Source organism: Onychomys torridus, chromosome 4, assembly GCF_903995425.1.
Source record: "Onychomys torridus chromosome 4, mOncTor1.1, whole genome shotgun sequence".
Taxonomy (NCBI): Eukaryota; Metazoa; Chordata; class Mammalia; order Rodentia; family Cricetidae; genus Onychomys; species Onychomys torridus.
Window position 1 is genome coordinate 63,243,379 of NC_050446.1, and position 19,309 is coordinate 63,262,687.

Sequence of the window (19,309 nt, forward strand, 5' to 3'; positions counted from 1 at the left end):
GCCTTCATTACTCTATAGTTCCTTGTTATAAAATAATATCTTGAGACTTAAATGAATAATAAATAAATAAATAAATAAATAAATAAATAAATAAATAAATAAGAGGATTTCTTCCAAGATCTGATAGCCATCATGGTGTGAGACACTGAGAGGTTACCCTGTGGTAGATGAAGCAAAAAAAGAAATCTCAACAATAGCCAACATGCGTGCTTCAAAGTCTATACACTCAGACTCAAATGGCTGCAGCTTACATTATTGTATTCCCTGTTATCAATTATCACAGAATAGGAAATGATATGAAGAAAAAACCTCTCATGTTACAAAGCTCTCGGCTGCTAGATATCGAGATTTGAATTTAGAGGTTGGTACACAAACTCTGTCTTATCTTAATACCTATCAGCCTTCTGCTTAGATAAAATATAATTTTGCTACAATCTTGTGACAAGGGAAATTTCAGCACCCTGTGGATGACCATTTCAAAGTATTTCACTTCCAGTTAAACTGAACACATTGGATTCAATACGATGTCACTTCCCCCTTTCCAAACACCTCACCTCAAATATGTCCTCACCTTATTTCTGGATATCTGATTAATGTAGTTAATGTCATCCTGTAGAGAGACCTGTGCCAGGACAAAAAAGTTTAGATCAAAGTTTTCATTTGTTCTTTGTTTTAAGAATGATTAACTATCCCAAGTGTCATTTCATTATATTTGACAATTCTTGCCTTCATGTTTTTGTTCAGTTTTCATTTTTCATTCTGTGAGTGTTGTTCTCAGTATTAAAAATAATGCAACAATCCAGAACATACATTGTAAAGAAGAAATAAATTGTGTATAACACCAAAACCTGCAATGATCTAAGTATTTTCTTTTGAAAGATATAAAGGACAATGTCATACAATTTCTTTTGAAATGGCGCTTTTTCAATTCAACAATTTTTTTTTTTTTTTGGTTTTTTGAGACAGGGTTTCTCTGTGTAGCTTTGTACCTTACCTAGAACTCACTCTGTATCCCAGGCTGGCCTCGAACTCACAGAGACCCACCTGCCTCTGCCCTTGAGTGCTGGGATTAAAGGTGTGTACCATCACCACTGTCCTGCTTAATCCAATAATTCTTAAGGGAAACATCAGAGAAATAAATTAGCCATATACTTTCTCATGCCATTGATAAATACATGTTATTTATGAATATATTCCTTGCTGTTATGTTTTGTTTGTTTCGTATTTTTGATTGTTTTTAATACAATGTCTTTATTTATTTATTTTTTTGAGTTTTACTTTTTTTATAATTTAATTTAATTTTACATATGAGGAGCCCCCAACTGGATCAAGCCCTCTGAATAAGTGAGACAATTGAATAGCTTGAACTGTTTGGGAGGTACCCAGGTAGTGGGACTCGGACCTGACCTTAGTGCATGAGTTGGCTGTTTGGAACCAGGGGCTTATGCAGGGACACTTTGCTCAGCCTGGGAGGAGGGGACTGGACCTGTCTGGACTGAATTATTGATATTTTTCTTTATCCTTCTCACTTACAGTGCATCCCAACTTCAGCTTTTGCTCCCTCTTCCCCTCCTCCCAGTTCCCCACCCCCTTTTCCTCTCATCAAGCACAGCATTTTACAATCTGTTTAGCATTCAAAGAACATTTTGTCTATTTATAAGAGCCTATAAGGCACTTGAGACTTGAAGAACATAATTTGGTACCTCACATTTATCAGTCATGATATAGGTTACTGTGGCATCTTGTTCCATATTAATGCGTATTGCTGCATCAAACTGAAATGATCACTCCATAAGCACAGACAACCCACTTAAACCATGGAATATACCTTAGTCCTTGTCTGTGTTCCAGGTTGCTGGCCTTTGGAAGAACAATGAATCTGATTACATTCTATCCTAGGCAACATTTGAAAGCATCAATTTTTAAAATATTGTATTAATTTTGATATTATAATGTAATTCTATCATCCCCACCTCCCCTTCCCTCCCTCTAAGCGCTCTTACATCCTCTTGCTTGTTCTCTTTCAATTCCATGGACTGTTTTCATTGATTGCCATTATACTCATATATGTGTATGTATGCACAAATAAATATATTCCTACATACAAAAATACTACTTGTTCAAACTACATAAATGTACACTCTATCTTTTGAAAAGCTATACATTTTGTTTGAAACAATACCTCCAAATAAATTCAAGATATCAGAATTTGCATAATATTCTTATTTAATACCAAGAATATATATTCAAAATTGGTGGTCAGTTAGATTGTCTCTGAGTTTTCAAATTGTGCTTAAAATGATGATTTCACTAATGATCACATGGATGAGGAGAGGAAAGGCAGAAAGCAAGTGTGATGGAAATAAATGTCAATTACATTTATGGCATTATTCACCAAACTCACAGGAGAAAAAGATAAACACAAAAATGAATCACCCTCTGTCAACATATGGTTAGCTTCTATGATATTAGTGTTATTACTCGAACATAAGGTCATCTGGAAATTGAATTCAGAACTTTTTTGCATTGAACATTGCCATCCAGATGGAAATAAAAGAATGATTTACAAAACTAATTACTGTAAATATTCTGCCCTCAAAAATTTCCTCTTAAAGACATATTCTAAATTTATTTTGTATCCTTCATATAATGAGCCTGATTTATCATCATAAATCAACATGTTCAAATTAATAAGGAATTCTTTCCCAGTCATTTCATGATCCCAGAACAAAAATCAGAATGTGTGGTCACCAATGAACAAGAATACACTAAGAGTAGTTATAATCTTTAAATACTTTTTTCACCATAGTTAAAAAAGGAACCCAGCACGGAAGACCAAACAAAACTAGAGGGAACTCATGAAAGTTGGATCAATTGCTATGGCGCTTTCTTTGGACTGGACTAGGCTCTCTTCATGGCAAGACAGTGGTAGAGCTTGATCTGCTTGGGGGGGGGGGGCTGGCGGTAGGATCAGAATCTGTCTCTGGTGCATGAGCTGGCTTTTTGGAGCCCATTACCTATGATAGGACACATCTTATAGCCTTGAGGCAGGGGAAAGGGCTTGGACTTGCCTCAAATGAATGTATCTTCCTATGGGAGGACTTGCCTTCTTTTGGGTGGGAGTGGGGGGTGGGTTGGAAGGAGGAGGCTGGGGGGGTGCAGAAGGAGGGAAGAGGGAGATCTTCAGTTGGTATATAAAAGGAAAGAAAAAATTCTTAATTAAAAAAAAAAAAAGAAACCCAGCAAAATAATACCAAATGAGCTAATGATTATTAAAAATTCTCTGCCTTCACACACAGGGAAAGAGCTGTTCACACAAGGAGAAATATTACCTCAAAATGGACTCATGCCACCAGAGGGACAGCACCATTGACACTGTCTGGAGGGCAAGGAACCAGAGGCTGGAAACCTCAGAGTCATAGGATAGAACCAAACACAACTGGAAAAAAAAAAAGACAATGTAATGATTTCTATGGTATATACACATTGATTCATTTTTAATTAAAATTTTAAAGACAAGTTATGTAAAAATACCACACATTTATGGAATTATAAAATTTGACATTGAGAATAAATCCAAATTTAAACCCTACAACCAACATAAATAGCATAAAGTGAATGAGACAAAGCTATAAATTATATATTCTATCTAAAAATACATATACCATGGTAGAGAATTGAGTTGCTGGGGCAAAGAGTTTGAGCTCTCTTAAAATCAGAACTTAAAATAAAACCATGCACCAGGATAGAAACTAAATGGAAGTAAAATAGAAATATTCTTAAAATATTTTATTGAAATCCTTAAAGAAATGTTTTTGAAAAATTTTTTTAAAAAAAATTTTTTAAATGTTTTTAAAAAATTGTTTTTAAAGTACTATTATTTTATTAAATTAATAGGAAATTATATGTACTATATACTATTTATAATTCTTAAATAGTTTTTTACCTAAATTTGCATAAGTGTGCAAATATTTTAAGATACTACATAGCGTATTAAATAATAAAAAAATACTTGTACTTACCATATGCAAGAATCATAGTGTAAATTTGTAAGCCTTACAAATGCTCTAAATTATAAATAATGCTCTAATAATTCTCTTGCCTATGAGATGTGGTGGGTTGAAAGATATATAATCTCTAAAATCTAACATAATATTTTAAATTGTTACACTTGGATAAACTGGCAATTTTTTTACAATTCCATTAGTATTCAGGAAATAATAAAAAAAAATTTAAAATCTTAAATGAAAACAGCCCTTTCTTCCTTTCAACTTATCAAAGTTCAAACGAACAACACATCTACTGTAGAATACCTGGCTCTGACAAGTCTTTAAGGACTCATTATTTGGAACATGGCTGCTGATGATAGTCTCTACTCTACTGGGGACAGGACCTGTAGCTCCTTTTGTGTGTACATGTCTCAGCTGTCCACTGTTGAGTCATTAACATCCATCTTGTCTCTTGAGTGTGACACTAATCAGAGAGCTGACAAGCCTTCTGATGTTTGTTCAATGGATTTACCTTTTTATTCACAAGTAAAGAAGAGAAATGACATCCTTCATAAAGAATATATTAAAATCAGCTGGGATTTTCCCTAAATTCAAGCATCTTCCTATAATGTTCAGTAAAGACAAGGAATGCAACAGCAGAAGTTGAGATAAAGGATGTCACAGTCAGATGTCAGCCACTTGAAGGACTGTTAAAATGTTCTGCTAATAAAACAATTTAAGTATTATTTCTCAAAATTGTTGTAGCTATCCAGATCTTTCTACCTATTTTCATCCTTATTTTGACATCAAATAAGGCATTTTATCAACATACTCTAAAATTGTTAATTGAATCTTCAAGATGACACTTTTGAGAAACAATCAACTGTGTAAAATAAGAGTTTCAGTGATTTGCAAATGCATTGTAACTTAATTATAATAAACTAACATTGCAGATGATCAAAATCATACTTCACATTTTACATCCCTGCTTACCAAATCACATGTAATTTTTCACTGTGTTTTACAGCTACACATATAATTGATAAATGACACTTTAAAGCATGATAATGGTTTACACTGCAAGGAGACTTCCAAACACCTCATAAATTACAATTTATACTACAATCAGTATCACACATACTGAAAAATTGCATCAAAATGAAAAACAATTAATATGTGCACAAAAGCCTATTTCATTTTGCCTCTTTGAAAAAATATGCCCCAAAATAGTAATATTTTTGCTTCTAAAATGTCTAAAGATTTCAGTGGTTGCCTAGTTGTAAGAAACATTTGCTATGTAACTTTGAGGAATTAATTTCAATTCCCAGAGCCTATGGTTTAAAAAAATAGCCAGGTAAGGTGCCACACCTTTAAACTGCAAACCTGTGGAGTCAGAGATTAGTGGGTTAGAGAGGCTACTGGTAATCAAGTCTAGCATACTTTGTAAGTTCCTTGCCTCTGTCTCAAAGAAATGGGGTGGCTTGTGCTTCAGGAAAAGTGTCTAAGGTTGTCACTTGGCATCAACAGGCATTTATATACATGTGAACAAAACACTCCTAAAAGTACAGAGAAATATCAAGAACACAAAAGTATCAGATATTATTATGGAAATTTTCCTACCTTGTCCAGATCTTCCTGGATTCTATTAAATCTCAGTTACTGTACTGGTCCAGGATGCTTGTCTTTATATCCTACTGAACCTCATTGGTGATGAGACCATATAACTTGCTAAGGAAATGATCAATTAAGGTGTTCCTGTAAGTCTGACTAAGTCAACAGAATCACAGACAATTCAATTTCTTGTTGTGGTGAAGAATTTCAATGGTGACACCATAATCCAATTTCAGACTAACAATCAGCCTGTTGAGGAAGATCATGAGATGGACCTCCTGAAAACACAAAACATAAATGTTGTACTTCCTCATGACTCTAGAGGGACATGAGAAGAATACTATATGTGTGTTGGGTTTGCATTCCAGAGGACAGTTAATTCTTACCTCTTAATCTTTCTATAGTATCCATAACTGAGTATGCCCATACTGTTTAACAAAATAAAATAAAATAAAATAAAATAAAATGAGTTGGATGGTGAGATTGTAGCTATGTTTTAGAAGTTTAGATGCATTTTTAACAAATATTGGTTACCTAGACTGGTTTCTTGGCTCTGGTTGGGAACCTATTAGAGAATGAAGCTAGTGAAATTAAACAAATATATAAATAAGTGAGAGTTTTTCTGAAGTGATTCCAAGAATAAATGTCATAAAATTCTAAGTGCCTCTCATTATGTATTTATGAGTCAAATGGTCCTAAGAAAGTAAAATCAGTCCTACAAATTCTTCATATATAACTACAATTTTTTGTATGTTGTAGTTTTTATATTGGTTTTATAAGCCATTATTCTTTGCACATGCATGCATGTGTGTGTGTGTGTGTGTGTGTGTGTGTGAGAGAGAGAGAGAGAGAGAGAGAGAGAGAGAGAGAGAGAGAGAGAGAGAGAGAAACGAAGTAAGTTTAGTTGGGGAATGAAGAGTGGGTTTGCAATCTGGAATGGTTTCTTATGAGCTGTGTTGATCTCGCTCCAGTGTGCCACAAAAACTAGAACTGATAACAGAAATTTTAGGAGAAATAGACTGCTCAGGTGTTGCTACAGCTATGAAACTGGAACTGTCAAGTTTCCACATGTGAAGCTAGTCTTCCTGTCATACAGAAGAATTCCATCTATAAACGAAGAGCAAGGTGCTTACATATTTTTAAATACAAGTCAGGTGGTACTTCTTGAGGAGCAAAGAAGTATACTTTATAAAACAAACATTTACCATATGAGCATTATGTTTTTGAGACCAGGTGTAATCATGTACCCCTTTATGGGTTGGAACACACAGAGATCTGCTTTCTGCCTCTGTGCTCTATAGGTGTCAACATGTTTATCTTCCACTGTCTTTTCACTTTACCTTTGATGCTTACAATGAGAATAATCTTGGGTTGGGGATTTAGCTCAGTGGTAGAGTACTTGCCTGGCAAGTGCAAGGCCCTGGGTTTGGTCCTCAGCTCCAGAAAAAAACAAAAAAAGAATAGTTTTATATGTCTTATATGTGTGTTGAATTTTCCAGTATTCCATTAGTTTTCTAAGCACATATATCTACCAAGTGGCTCATCTATATGATGAATGATTCCCTGGCAACCTCATAGGACAATAGCTGAGTATAGGCTGCAGCCATAGTCAATATTTTAGTTCTGAAGATACAGAATATCTATATAGATCAATTATAATTAAATTTGTATCAGAAATGAAACATCTGAGAACCTGATTGCTTTACTGCTGAAGTCAACCAGACATATAATGAGCTGATGCTATATACATTCAAACTCTTCTGAAAATTGAAAAAGGAATAGGCGAAAAATCACTCCCAACTTGTACTATAGGGCTGTGATGGCTGTTTTTGGTTGTAAACTTGACTACATCTGGAATTAACTAAAATTCAAAAATGAAGAGCACACCAGTGCTTCCATCAAGAACTTAAAAGATTCAAGCTGGGTGGTGGTGGCACATGCCTTTAATCCTAGCACTCAGGAGGCAGAGCCTGGCAGATCTCTGGGAGTTCAGGGCCAGCCTCTTCTACAGAGTGAGATCTAACCAGGATAGGCACCAAAACTACCCAGAGAAACCCTGAGTCAAAACAAGGAAACAAACAAGAAAGATGCAGCAGTGGTAGTTCACATCATATCTTCCTTTACCTGTCCAATTTGGCTAGTGCAGAAGGCAAATGGGTCACTGAGAATGACAGTTGACTATCAAAAACTCAATCCAGTAGTGACTGATTAAAGCTCTTATATGAGACGTAGTGTCCTTACTTGAGCAGATTATCACATCGTTTGTTACATGGTAAATAGTTTTGGTTTAGCAAAACTTATGGTATCTGTCCATAATACCACCAGAAGCCATTTGGTTTTAGTGGGCAAGGCCAGTAGTATACTTTTACTGTTTTATCTCAAATATATATTAACTCCCCAGCCTGTTTCATAGCTTGTTTGAAAGAATCTTGATCATCTGTCTCTTCTATAAAATATCACATTGATGAGATATATGGGTGATACTGTGCTGATTGGACAAGTGAACAGGAGGTAGCAAACATTTATTAGTATTTTTATTAGTATTATTGAGTTTATTAGTAACCCATATTCACATCACAGGATGGGGAATAAATCCAAGCAAAATTCAAGGACCTTCTACCTCAGTGAAATTATTAGAAGTTCAGTGATGTGGGACATGAAAAGATATTTTTTTCTAAGGGGAAGGAAAAGTTATTGTACCTGGCCCTCCCCACTATCAAGAAAGAAGTACAAAATTTAGTTGGTATATTTGGATCCTAGAGAGAGCACATTCCTATGTGGGTGTGTTACTCTGACCTATTATCCAAATGATTCAAAAAGCTGCTAGTTTTGTGTAGGCCTGGAATAGGAGAAGGCTCTTCATTAGGTCCAGACTGATGCAGGATACTCTACCACTTGGTCCATATTATCCAGCAGATCTAATAGTACTCCAGGTGTCAGTGGCAGATAGGGATGCTGTTTAGAAACTCTGGAAGGTCTTGATAGGTTAATCACAGAAGAGACCTTTGGGATTTTGGAGCAAGGCTCCACATTCACCTGAAGACAACTATTCTCTCTTAGAAAGACAACTTTTGTCCTGCTATTTGGTCTTAGCATAAACTGAACATTTTACAATGGGCCACCAAGTTACAATATTACCTGAGCTACCTGTCATGATGTGGGTGTTATCTAATCCACCAAATCATAACATACAACTTACACAGCTGCGATCTATTATCTATACCTGATTGGGGAAAAGCAGGTCCTGAAGGCACAAGCAACCTGCATGAAGGAGTTGCCCAAATGTTTATATTTGGTTTCTATTCCTGTTACAATGCCATCTGATGCCAAATATGCACCTAAAGCCTCATGAGTGTGCCCTATGACTATGTGACTAAATAAGAATACTAGGATCTGGTTTACTGATAGTTCTGTATGTAGTGTAAGCACCACCCAGAAATATACTGCTGCAGTATGACAGACCTTTCCTAGGACAACTCTGAATGACATGAGTGAATGGAAATCTTCAAAGTGGGCAGAACTTTGAAAAGTACACATGCTGTGGTAGTTTGAAAGAAAACATCCCCCCGAGAGAGGCACTATTAGGAGATGTGGCCTGGTTGGAGGAAGTGTGTCCCTGTGTGGGTGGGCTCTGAGGTCTCTTTTGCTCAAGCTTCCCCCAGTGTGACTTTCAGTCGACTTCCTGTTGCCTGCAAGATACAGTACTCTCAGCTATTCCTGCGGCGTGACGTCATGCTCCCCTCCATGATGAGAATGCACTTAATCTCTGAATCTATAAATGAGCCACCCCAATTAAACATTATCCTTTAAGAGTTGCCATGTTCATGGTGTCTCTTAATATAAATAAAAACCTTAAGTAAGACAAAATTGACCTCAGGGATTGGTGTTTTTCTGTGATAGGCCAGACCATTCATTTGTTTGAAGTAATACAGACTGTGGTACTTTAGGTTAGAAAAGCATAATGCCTCAAGTACTGCTTAATGGGCCATAATAGTAGGAATGTGGAAGACAGTGGTGCTAAGAGTTATTTGCATGGGGGACTCATTCAAGAGTTTTCAGAGGAGAAGAATTTTAGTATGTTGCCTAGAGATCATTCTTGTAATATGTTGGTGAAGAAAGTGGCGGCTTTATGCCTTGTCTGAAGAGTCTGCCTGAGACTAAAGCGATGGTTTTTGATTCATTCCATTGGCAGAGGAAATCTTTTTTGTTTGTTTGGTTGGTAGGTTGGTTTTTGGTTTTGTTGTTGTTTTGTTTTTTCGAGACAGGGTTTCTCTATATAGTTTTAGTTCCTGTCTTGGATCTCACTCCCTAGAACAGACTGACCTCAAACTAACAGAGATCCGCTAGGCTCTGTCTCTCAAATGCTGGGATTAAAGACATGTGCCACCACCAGCCTGCTGGCAGAGGAAATCTTAAAAAACCATACAATAGACTCTGTTATGTTGCTTTTAGTGGAAATTCTAATGAGGATTTACAATGAAATGGAGCAAGCTGAGGAGAATAAATTGCAAAATGTAAATTTTGAGGAGAAAATGAGCACCAGGACGTGAAGTGAAATAGAGTTAAATTCCATGTTCAAGGAGACAAATGCTGTGGATATCCCTCTGTGTAAATAAAGTTCTGATTGGCCAGTGGCCAGGCAGGAAGTATAGGCGGGACAAAGAGAAGAGAATTCTGGGAAGTAGAAGGCTGAAGGGAGACACCGCCAGCCGCCGCCATGAGAAGCAACATGTAAAGACACTGGTAAGCCACAAGCCATGTGGCAAAGTATAGACTAACAGAAATGGGTTAATTTAAGATAGAAAAAGTAGATAACAAGAAGCCTGCCACAGCCATACAGTTTGTAAACAATGTAAGTTTCTGTATGCTTTCTTGGTTGGGTCTGAGCGACTGTGGGACTGGCAGGTGAGAGAGATTTGTCCTGACTGTGGGCCAGGCAGAAAAACTCTAACTACAGACAAACAGATTAAGAAAGGGAATAAAGGGAGTGGTGACCTCAGGGAAATATTTGACATAGCTACATTTCCAGATTTTTAAAAGGAACTAAAGAAAAGCTTAGAGCCAAGTGTGGTGGGCACACCTTTATTCCCAGCACTCAGAAGGCAGAGACTGGTGGATCTCTGAGTTTGTGTACAGCCTGGTCTATGGAGCAATTTCAAATACAGCCAAGGCTAGACAGTGTACAGAATTAAAGAAAATGGAAAACTGGTGAAGATGTAATAGAAAGATATAAGAGCTTGAGGCTCTACTGGTCTATACAGCAACATTCAGGATAGCCAAGCTTATGAAGTTAAAGACAGAAAGCTGACAAATAATTAAATAAATGAGGGGGCCATGTTCCAGCCTTAGCAAGCAGCAGAACATGGCAGCTTGAGCCATCTGGTTCGGGATTTAGAGTTAAAAATAGAAGAAAGAAGTTATGGAATAAAGCTAGGCATTAGACAGGGGTGTCCCTGAATGGAGGCATAGTAGAGAGACCAGTACATGAAGCTTTGAAGTTGAAACCTAGATTGCCTTGGAGAGCCAAGATGTTAGAGATGCCAGAGTTGTGGGAAACCTTCTGAAGAGAGCTGCTAATAGAGTGAAACCAGACCTAGAGAAAGAATTATGTTGCAGTCAACACAGATGAATGGAATTCGAGATCTGAAGAGCATTTTGATACCAGACATGCAGATGCAGAATTTTGAGTTTTCTCAGCTTTTTTCTTCTTTCTTTGGTCCAGTACTTCCTCATTGTGCTCCTTTTCCTTCATTTTGGAATGGAAATGTATATCCTATGCCATTATATGTTGAAAGTATGGGATCTGCTTTTTTATTGTTGATGTTGCTTCATTATTCCTTTCTTTCTCTTTTTTTATTATTAAGAAATTTTCTATTCATTTTATATACCAACCACAGACCCCTGCTTGCTACTTCCTCCTCCTGTCCCCCAATCCTTCCCCACAACCCATCCCTCATTCCAACCTCCTCCAAGGCAATGGCTCCCATGGGGAGTCAGTAGAACCTGGTACATTCAGTTGAGGCAGGTCCAAGCCTGTGTCAGACCAAGACAATCTTTCTTCAGCCTGGATAATCAAGACTGTGCACATGCTCTAAGCCAGTGAGGCAACTGACAAAAGAACAAGATTATTGTACTGGAGTAATAATGAATTTGATCAGTGTATTGTGTACTGCTCTGTTTGAGCAAGAAAAGTAGTTAATTATATACTGAAATGTAAGGAATCTAGTGTATCAAGTTGACACATTCTCTTTGACAATGTATTGGACTACACAAGGTCTCTTTAAATGATCTTATGTGACATTCGTAATTAATGGATCACCTAAATATCACTAGAATACATTAGTTATCTTATGAAAGCTATCTTGGTTGTCAACATGCCACACCTGGGAAAAACAGAAGCTCAATGAAAAACTGTCTCCATCAGATAGGCCTTTGAGCCTGTTTGTGGAGATATGTTCTTAATTGCTAATTGATATAGGAGGGGACAACCCTAATGAAATGATTTCACAGAGTCTATTTCATGGTAAACAGAATTAATTTGGGAGGTAACTCATAACAAGAATAAAGGAGTTGATCATAGAATCCTTGAGAGTTAGGGCATAGTCCAATGTGGTTCTCAGGAGAGTTCTGCCTTGATCTGCAGCACCAGCATCAAAGACCACAAGGTAGCCAAGAGAAGAGGTGCACATATGTGCATCCCAGGTCTGAAGGGCCCTTGTCCAGGCCATGCCCAAGGGGGCAAGTGCCTAGCAGCTACCTGCTGACTTGAAAAAAATACAGAAATCAGTACAAGAAAAAGTAGATGATGTTACAATGGACCAGACCATATTAACTTGGGGAGAATGGTGAAAGCATTTGAATTTGAGCTAAAAAAAAGCCATTGAGTACTCAGAGCTGCATGTGGTGTGGGAACCAGGAAGATAATGCTGAGAGGAATTCAAGCAACTAAGAGCTAGCTTGTGAAGTTTTAAATTTAAGCAAATAATCTATAAGGGCTCTTCATGTGATATTGTGGATTTATCACTGTCTTGGTCAATGTTCCATTACTGTGAAGAGGCACCATGACCATAGCAACTCTTATAAAGGAAAACATTTAATTGGGCCTGGCATACAAGTTCAAAGGTTTAGTACATTTTAAGCACAGTGGGTAGACATGGTGTCAGAGAGATAGTTGAGAATTCTGTATCTGGATCCACAGGCAATAGGAGAGAGAGAGAGAGAGAGAGAGAGAGAGAGAGAGAGAGAGAGAGAGAGAGACTGAGCATGGCTTAGGCTTCCGAAATATCAAAGCCTATGTTCAGTGGAATACTTCCACCAAAAAAGCCATACCTCCTAATCCCTGAAAAGTAACACCACTTTGTAATGGCTAACCATTCAAATATATTTGACAATGGGGGGCGGGGAGAAATTCCTATTCAAATCACTACTTTCCACTCACTAGCCCAAATAGGCTTGTAGCTATATCATAACTTAAAAAAAAAAATCAGTCTGACTTCAAAAGTACCCCTACATAATATATCACAGTATAAACACTATTGGAAAGCCCAAAGTTCAAAATCTCTTTGGAGACACATTGTAATCTTTTAACTCTAATACCCTGTAAAATCAAAATAAAAAAGCAGATCACAACCTTCCAACATACAGTGGTACAGGATGTACATTACCATTCCAAAAAGGAGGAAAGAGAGCAGAGCGATGAAATATTGAGCCAAAGCAAGACCTAAAGCCAGCAGGGTGAACTCTGAATTTTGCATCTTCATGTCTAATATCAAAGTGCTGTTCAGATAACCAAGTCCTTTCAGCTGTGTTGACTACAGCCCAATTCTCTCTCTTTGGTTGTTTCTACTCTCTGTTAGCAGCTCTCCTCAGCAGGTATCCCATGATTCTGGCATTTCCAACATCTTGGGGTCTCCAGTGAAATCCAGGCTTTGCTTTAACAGCTTTAAACAATAGCTTTTCTGTGCTTCAAATCAGGGACACCCAGGCACACCTATCCTCAGCAGCTTCTTAGCCATAGAGGGAGATTCCACAACCAGTTTCTTGTATTCTTGTTTCTAAAGCCAGAACCACATGGCCAAAACTGCAAAGTTTTTCTGCTTGCTGGGAATGTAACATGACCTGCTCATTCAAATACTTTTCACCAGCTTTCTGTTTTTTGGTGATTTCCTTATTGCATAATCTTGCCTGTCCTGGAACTCACTCTGTAGAGTTAGTTCACCTGGTGAGTTCACTCACCAGGCTGGCCTTGAACTCAGTAATCTGTGCGGTGTTAAAAGGTGAGACTGGGTTGCATTCTATTGATTTGTTTGCCAAGGAGGTACTATGGAAATTCCCATGCAACCCAGGTTGTTGCTAAGAGAAAGGGTTGCTCTCTGAAAATTTGCAATGGGATCCAATTGCCATGGACAATACCCACACAACTCATTGAACATGGAGAAATCAAGGTATTGCTTACATGGAACTTTCACCACTATGTTCTCGTCCCTTTGGTGAAAGAAGATACTCTGGTGCTCCTTTTTTCCTCAAACCATACATTTTGTAGTTTTCCTTTTTGGGGGTGCTCCTTTTCATTATAGATCTGTATAAGAGTCACCACCAATAACCACCTGATAGATTCAATATTAAGCTGTTTTGAAATCTCCTCTTCCAGTGTCATTAATCTGAAACTCTTTAGTCTCAGTCGGATATTTTGGATAAGGATAAAAAGCAGCCACATTCTTCTACAAAATATCACAAGAATAAACTTAAGGTCATTTACTATTATTCTTCTCCTCTGAAACCTCTTGATCAGGGCTGTAATAATCTACATTGATCTCAGCACCACCATCTTTCTTGCTCCTACTAGTATGGCCCATTAAGCCCCATTTAAGGAATGGTTCAACTGCTTTCTTAATCCAAAATTAAAAATTCCACATTCCAACAACAGTGTTTTGGTTAACAATAAGATGTGGTCAATGCTCTATTGCTGTGAAGAGGCAGCAGGACTGCATCAGCTCTTGAAACAGAAAGCAATTAATTAGGTCTGTTTTACAAGTTCAGAAGTTTAGTCCATAATCAGCATGGCAAGTAGCTTAGTGGCATGCAGACAGACATCGTGCTATACAGGTAGCTGAGAGTTCTACATCTTGATCCATAGGTAGCAGGAGAGAGAGAGACAGAGACAGAGACAGAGAGAGAGAGAGAGAGAGAGAGAGAGACAGAGACAGAGAGACAAAGACACACAGAGAGACAGAGAGAGACAGAAATACTAGAGCCAGGAGTCCTGGCTTGGTCTTCTGAAACCACAAAGCATACCCCCAGTAAAGTTCTTCCTCCAACAGGAACACACCTCCTAATCCATGTCAAGGCTATGTAAATAACACTTGTACTTCACTGAGACAATGAAGGATTGTTTGCAGGGGAGAATTTCCCCAGGGCCAGCACACAGAGACTGCTGTCAAGGGTTGGGGGGATCATCCAGGACTTCATGTCAAGCTTACAGCTGTACTTAGTAATGTATAATATTTTCCTATATGGTACTGATTTTGGCAAAATTAAAGCTATAGTATTTAAGTTGTATTTAAGATGCCTTCAATATAATCTAAGGCTTTTCATTGTGTGTCAGGATTGGAGTACCCAAAGAAAGGCAAGGATATTTGGTTCATAAAGGTGCAGCGTCAGGTGCAGTGGAAATCTCAGGATATTGGACATGCCAGGACCACAAGATTTCTGCCAATGACAGCAGTAGTAGGTATAGATTAGACTCAGGCTGAACCTAGAGATTAAATTGTGTTTTGAGGATATCAGAGCTAGAAAAGTAAACCTACCCAAGCATTTTGAAGCCCAAGAAATCTTGAAAGAGTCTAACATTTCAGGTATTGAGCTGAAAGATTTTGAGTTAGACTACAGAACTTTACTTTGTTTATGTATAGATGTTTTTATGCCCTTGTTCTTCTTTTAAGGAATAAGAAATATTTTTTTCTTTTATTGAAATGAGATGTTTTTCTTATACAATATATCCTCATATTTTCTCCTCCCTCCACCCATTCTATTTCCTCCCTATCTTTCCTCCCCACTGGCTCCACTGTCTTTCTATATCTCATAAGAAAAGAACAGGCTTCTAAGAGTTAACAACCAAACATGACAAACTGAAGTATAACAGGATGAAGCAAAAACTATCATACTAAAGTTGGACATGGCTAACCAATGGGAGAAAAAGTGTCCCATGATCAGGCACAAGAATCAGAGATCAGCTCATTCTTATACTCAGGAGTCACATGAAAATTCTAAGCTAAAAGATTCAATATATATGCAAAGCCCATGACACAGAGCCATACACATCCTTCAGCCTTGCTTGTTGCTTCAGTCTCTGTGAGTTCAAATGAACTCTGCTTAGCTGATTCAGGGGATCTTTTTATTCTGATGTCCACCATCTCCTGTAGCTCTTATAATCTTTCTGCCTCCTATTCTGAGGAGTTTTGTGAGCTCTGAGTAGAAGGGTTTGATGAAGCTCTCCCACTTAGTCTTTTGATCTCCATATCATCTATCTGTGGGTCTCTGTATTTGTTTCCACCTATTTCAGGAGGAAGCTTCTCCCATGATGACTGCATAAGGCCCTGACCTATGAGAGTAGAACTATATCATTAGGAGTAATATATTGATACTTTTGTAAACTAGCAGGTTTGGTTTTATTATAGACCTCTGGGATATCTAGTCTCTAGTCATGGTTATCCAATCAGTATCAGACATTGGTTTCCTCTCATGGAGTGATCCTTAAGTCAAATCAGACCTTGATTTACTACTACCACAAGGTCTGTGCCACCATTGCCCTAACATATTTTACAGGCAACTATAGATCATAGGTTTTGTGGCTGGAGTAGCATTTAAATATTACCTTTGGTAGGCTGCAGAGTATCTTCCTGCACCAAAGAGACTAGAACATAGTGGTGAAAGCTCCATGTAAACAACACCTTGATTTCTCCATGTTCAATGAGTTATGTGGGTATTGTCCTTGGAAAGTGGATCCCACTGTAAATTTGCTGAGAGCACCCCTTTGTCTTAGCAATAGCCTGGGTTGCATAGGAATTTCCATAAGACCACCTTGGCAAGCAAATCAATTGAAAATAAGCCAGTCTCACTACTTGAAGCCTCTTTTGGTGACAAGAGATGGCCAGTTGAGACTGCATATCTTGCATTATCAATAGATCTCATTATAATAACCCTTATATAATTTAGGATATGTACATGCATACATGCATGCATACACACACAGACAGAGACTGAATTGGACATTCTGGGTTCCAAATGCCTACATGTAGTTTATCATATTTAATTTACAAATATGGGTTATATCTCACTAATTTCTTCATATTTTGTATATTGGTAGTTGAAACATTATCAAAACAATAACAATAGTGAAAACACACCAAATACAATACTGTTTTTGGTGTGAAAGGTATTATGCTGAGTGTCAAATTGATCAATGATGTAGTATATAAAATGTATGATTTAATTATTAAATTTATTTGTTCATTTATCTAATGAACTTTTAAATGTAGCAGATATCTTTTAAGGTGACTTACATTAATATATAAATTCTGTGCTACTGAACTTAAAAATGAATTACCTTAAACCAGTAAAGCTGAGTATAGCATATCAACAGCTTATATTTTTTTCTATGTTTGCCATTACTATGTAATAGAATAGTAGAATCTGTAGTCAGATAATTACACAGAATAGGGAGAAATCCTTTTTATTTTGGAAAGATGAAAACAAAATATGAAAAATTACATGACCTTATGCACAGAAAATACTGAAGACTGAAAAAGAAGGGTGCAATAAGTATGGCAGAGTTTCAAGACATAAAATTAATCTTTGAAATAAGTAATACTTATAGACATTAACTGCAAATAATTGGAAAAAGAAATGATGAAATCTGTCATAGTAGATATAGCCAAACAATTGGTTCAAATGTAACCAATGTTTAAAGAATGAAATGTTTATCAAAGTAATTGAAGACATTAATAAATGGAGAAGTATCTTCTTCAATGAAGGATGCATATTTGTCAATGTCTGTGTACCTGAAGTCACATACAATCGTAAGTTCATAATATTATAAAAGGAAAGTATTCATGGATTATCTTTAATAATGAGAAGGTATATCTTTAAAGTCAATCAGGAATGGACATTTTTAAGCAACTTAAATGCTCATTCATTTGAAGATAACCTTTTTTTCAAATAACTTTTTGACTGCATTTTTCACATCCTTGTTTCTGAAGCTATAAATAATTGGATTCAACATAGGAAAGACAACAGTGTAAAACAGAGCGACTACTTTGTCAGTGTCTGGAGAATAGCTGGTGGTAGGACGCAAGTACATAAACAGGAGTGTTCCATAGAACAAGGTGACAGCTATGAGATGGGAAGCACAGGTAGAGAAGGTTTTGCTCCTCCCTCCTGAGGACTTGATGCTCAAAACAGTGGTGAGGATGCAGAAGTAAGAGATAAGGATGACCAGGAAGGTGCTCATCTGGATTGTGCCACATAAGGCAAAGAGCAGAAGCTCATTAATATGGGTATCTGCACATGATAAAGCAAGCAGTGGTGGGATGTCACAGAAAAAGTGGTTGACAAGATTGGAGCCACAGTACGGAAGCATAAATGTGAGGGACACATGCACCAGTGAGGTTATACTTCCACTAAAATATGCCAGTATCACAAGGCTGAAACAAACCCTTCGAGACACCAGAGTAGAATAAAGCAGTGGGTTACAAATGGCTGCATAGCGGTCGTATGCCATTGCAGCCAGGATAAGACACTCAGCATCTGCAAAGCATGCAAAGAAAAACATTTGTACAGCACATCCATAGAAAGAGATGCTCTTCCTGGAAGCTAAGAAATTTACCAGCATTTTGGGAGCAATGGCTGTAGAATAGCTGATATCTAAGAAAGACAAATTGCTAAGAAAGTGATACATGGGGGTTTGAAGGCTTAAGTCAATATTAACTAGGATTATTAGGCCCATATTTCCAAACACAGTCAATGTATACACTATGAGAAACACCAAGAACAGCATGATTCTGAATGGCAGATAATCCGTGAACCCAATAAATATGAACTCTGTTGGCCTGGAATAGTTTGTGTGCTGCATCTTTGTGGGCTTCTTGCTTTTCTCATTGGCAGTCAGCGATATCCAGCAATGGGAAGTCAACTGGGTGATTAATGATCCAAGATTTTTGTTTTCTCTTCTAAGGAAGCAAGGAGAAATAGAAAACAGAACGTATCTATGCATCTTTCTCCGTGAACCCAATAAATATGAACTCTGTTGGCCTGGAGTAGTTTGTGTGCTGCATCTCTGTGGGCTTCTTGCTTTTCTCATTGGCAGGCAGCGATATCCAGCAATGGGAAGTCAACTGGGTGATTAATGATCCAAGATTTTTGTTTTCTCTTCTAAGGAAGCAAGGAGAAATAGAAAACAAAACGTATCTATGCATCTTTCTATTCTCATTGCCCACTCATTACATTCTTAAGCATTTTGCAACAGAGAGAATAATCGGACGAATGTTATTTGAAAGCAAAGGGAGGACTACATAAGCAGAAGGAAGAGATCAGTGGAAGAGAATGGTGGATAACAGCAAAGCACAGTGACATATTATCAAAGTGTTATAATCAGGCCTCTGAGTTTGTGTGTGAACTTAAAATTAATTAAGTTAAGTTATATTTTTATTACA

At 37.3% G+C, this 19,309-nt stretch overlaps 1 protein-coding gene across 1 annotated transcript; it reads right to left on the reverse strand.

Annotated features, from left to right (window-relative positions):
* Positions 1-17,789: 17,789 nt before the first annotated feature.
* LOC118581308 (olfactory receptor 5AS1-like) lies at positions 17,790-18,729 on the reverse strand. The gene has a single exon (XM_036183330.1). It carries the CDS (start codon positions 18,727-18,729, stop codon positions 17,791-17,793), a length of 939 nt encoding a protein of 312 aa, XP_036039223.1. The 3' UTR covers position 17,790.
* Positions 18,730-19,309: the final 580 nt, after the last annotated feature.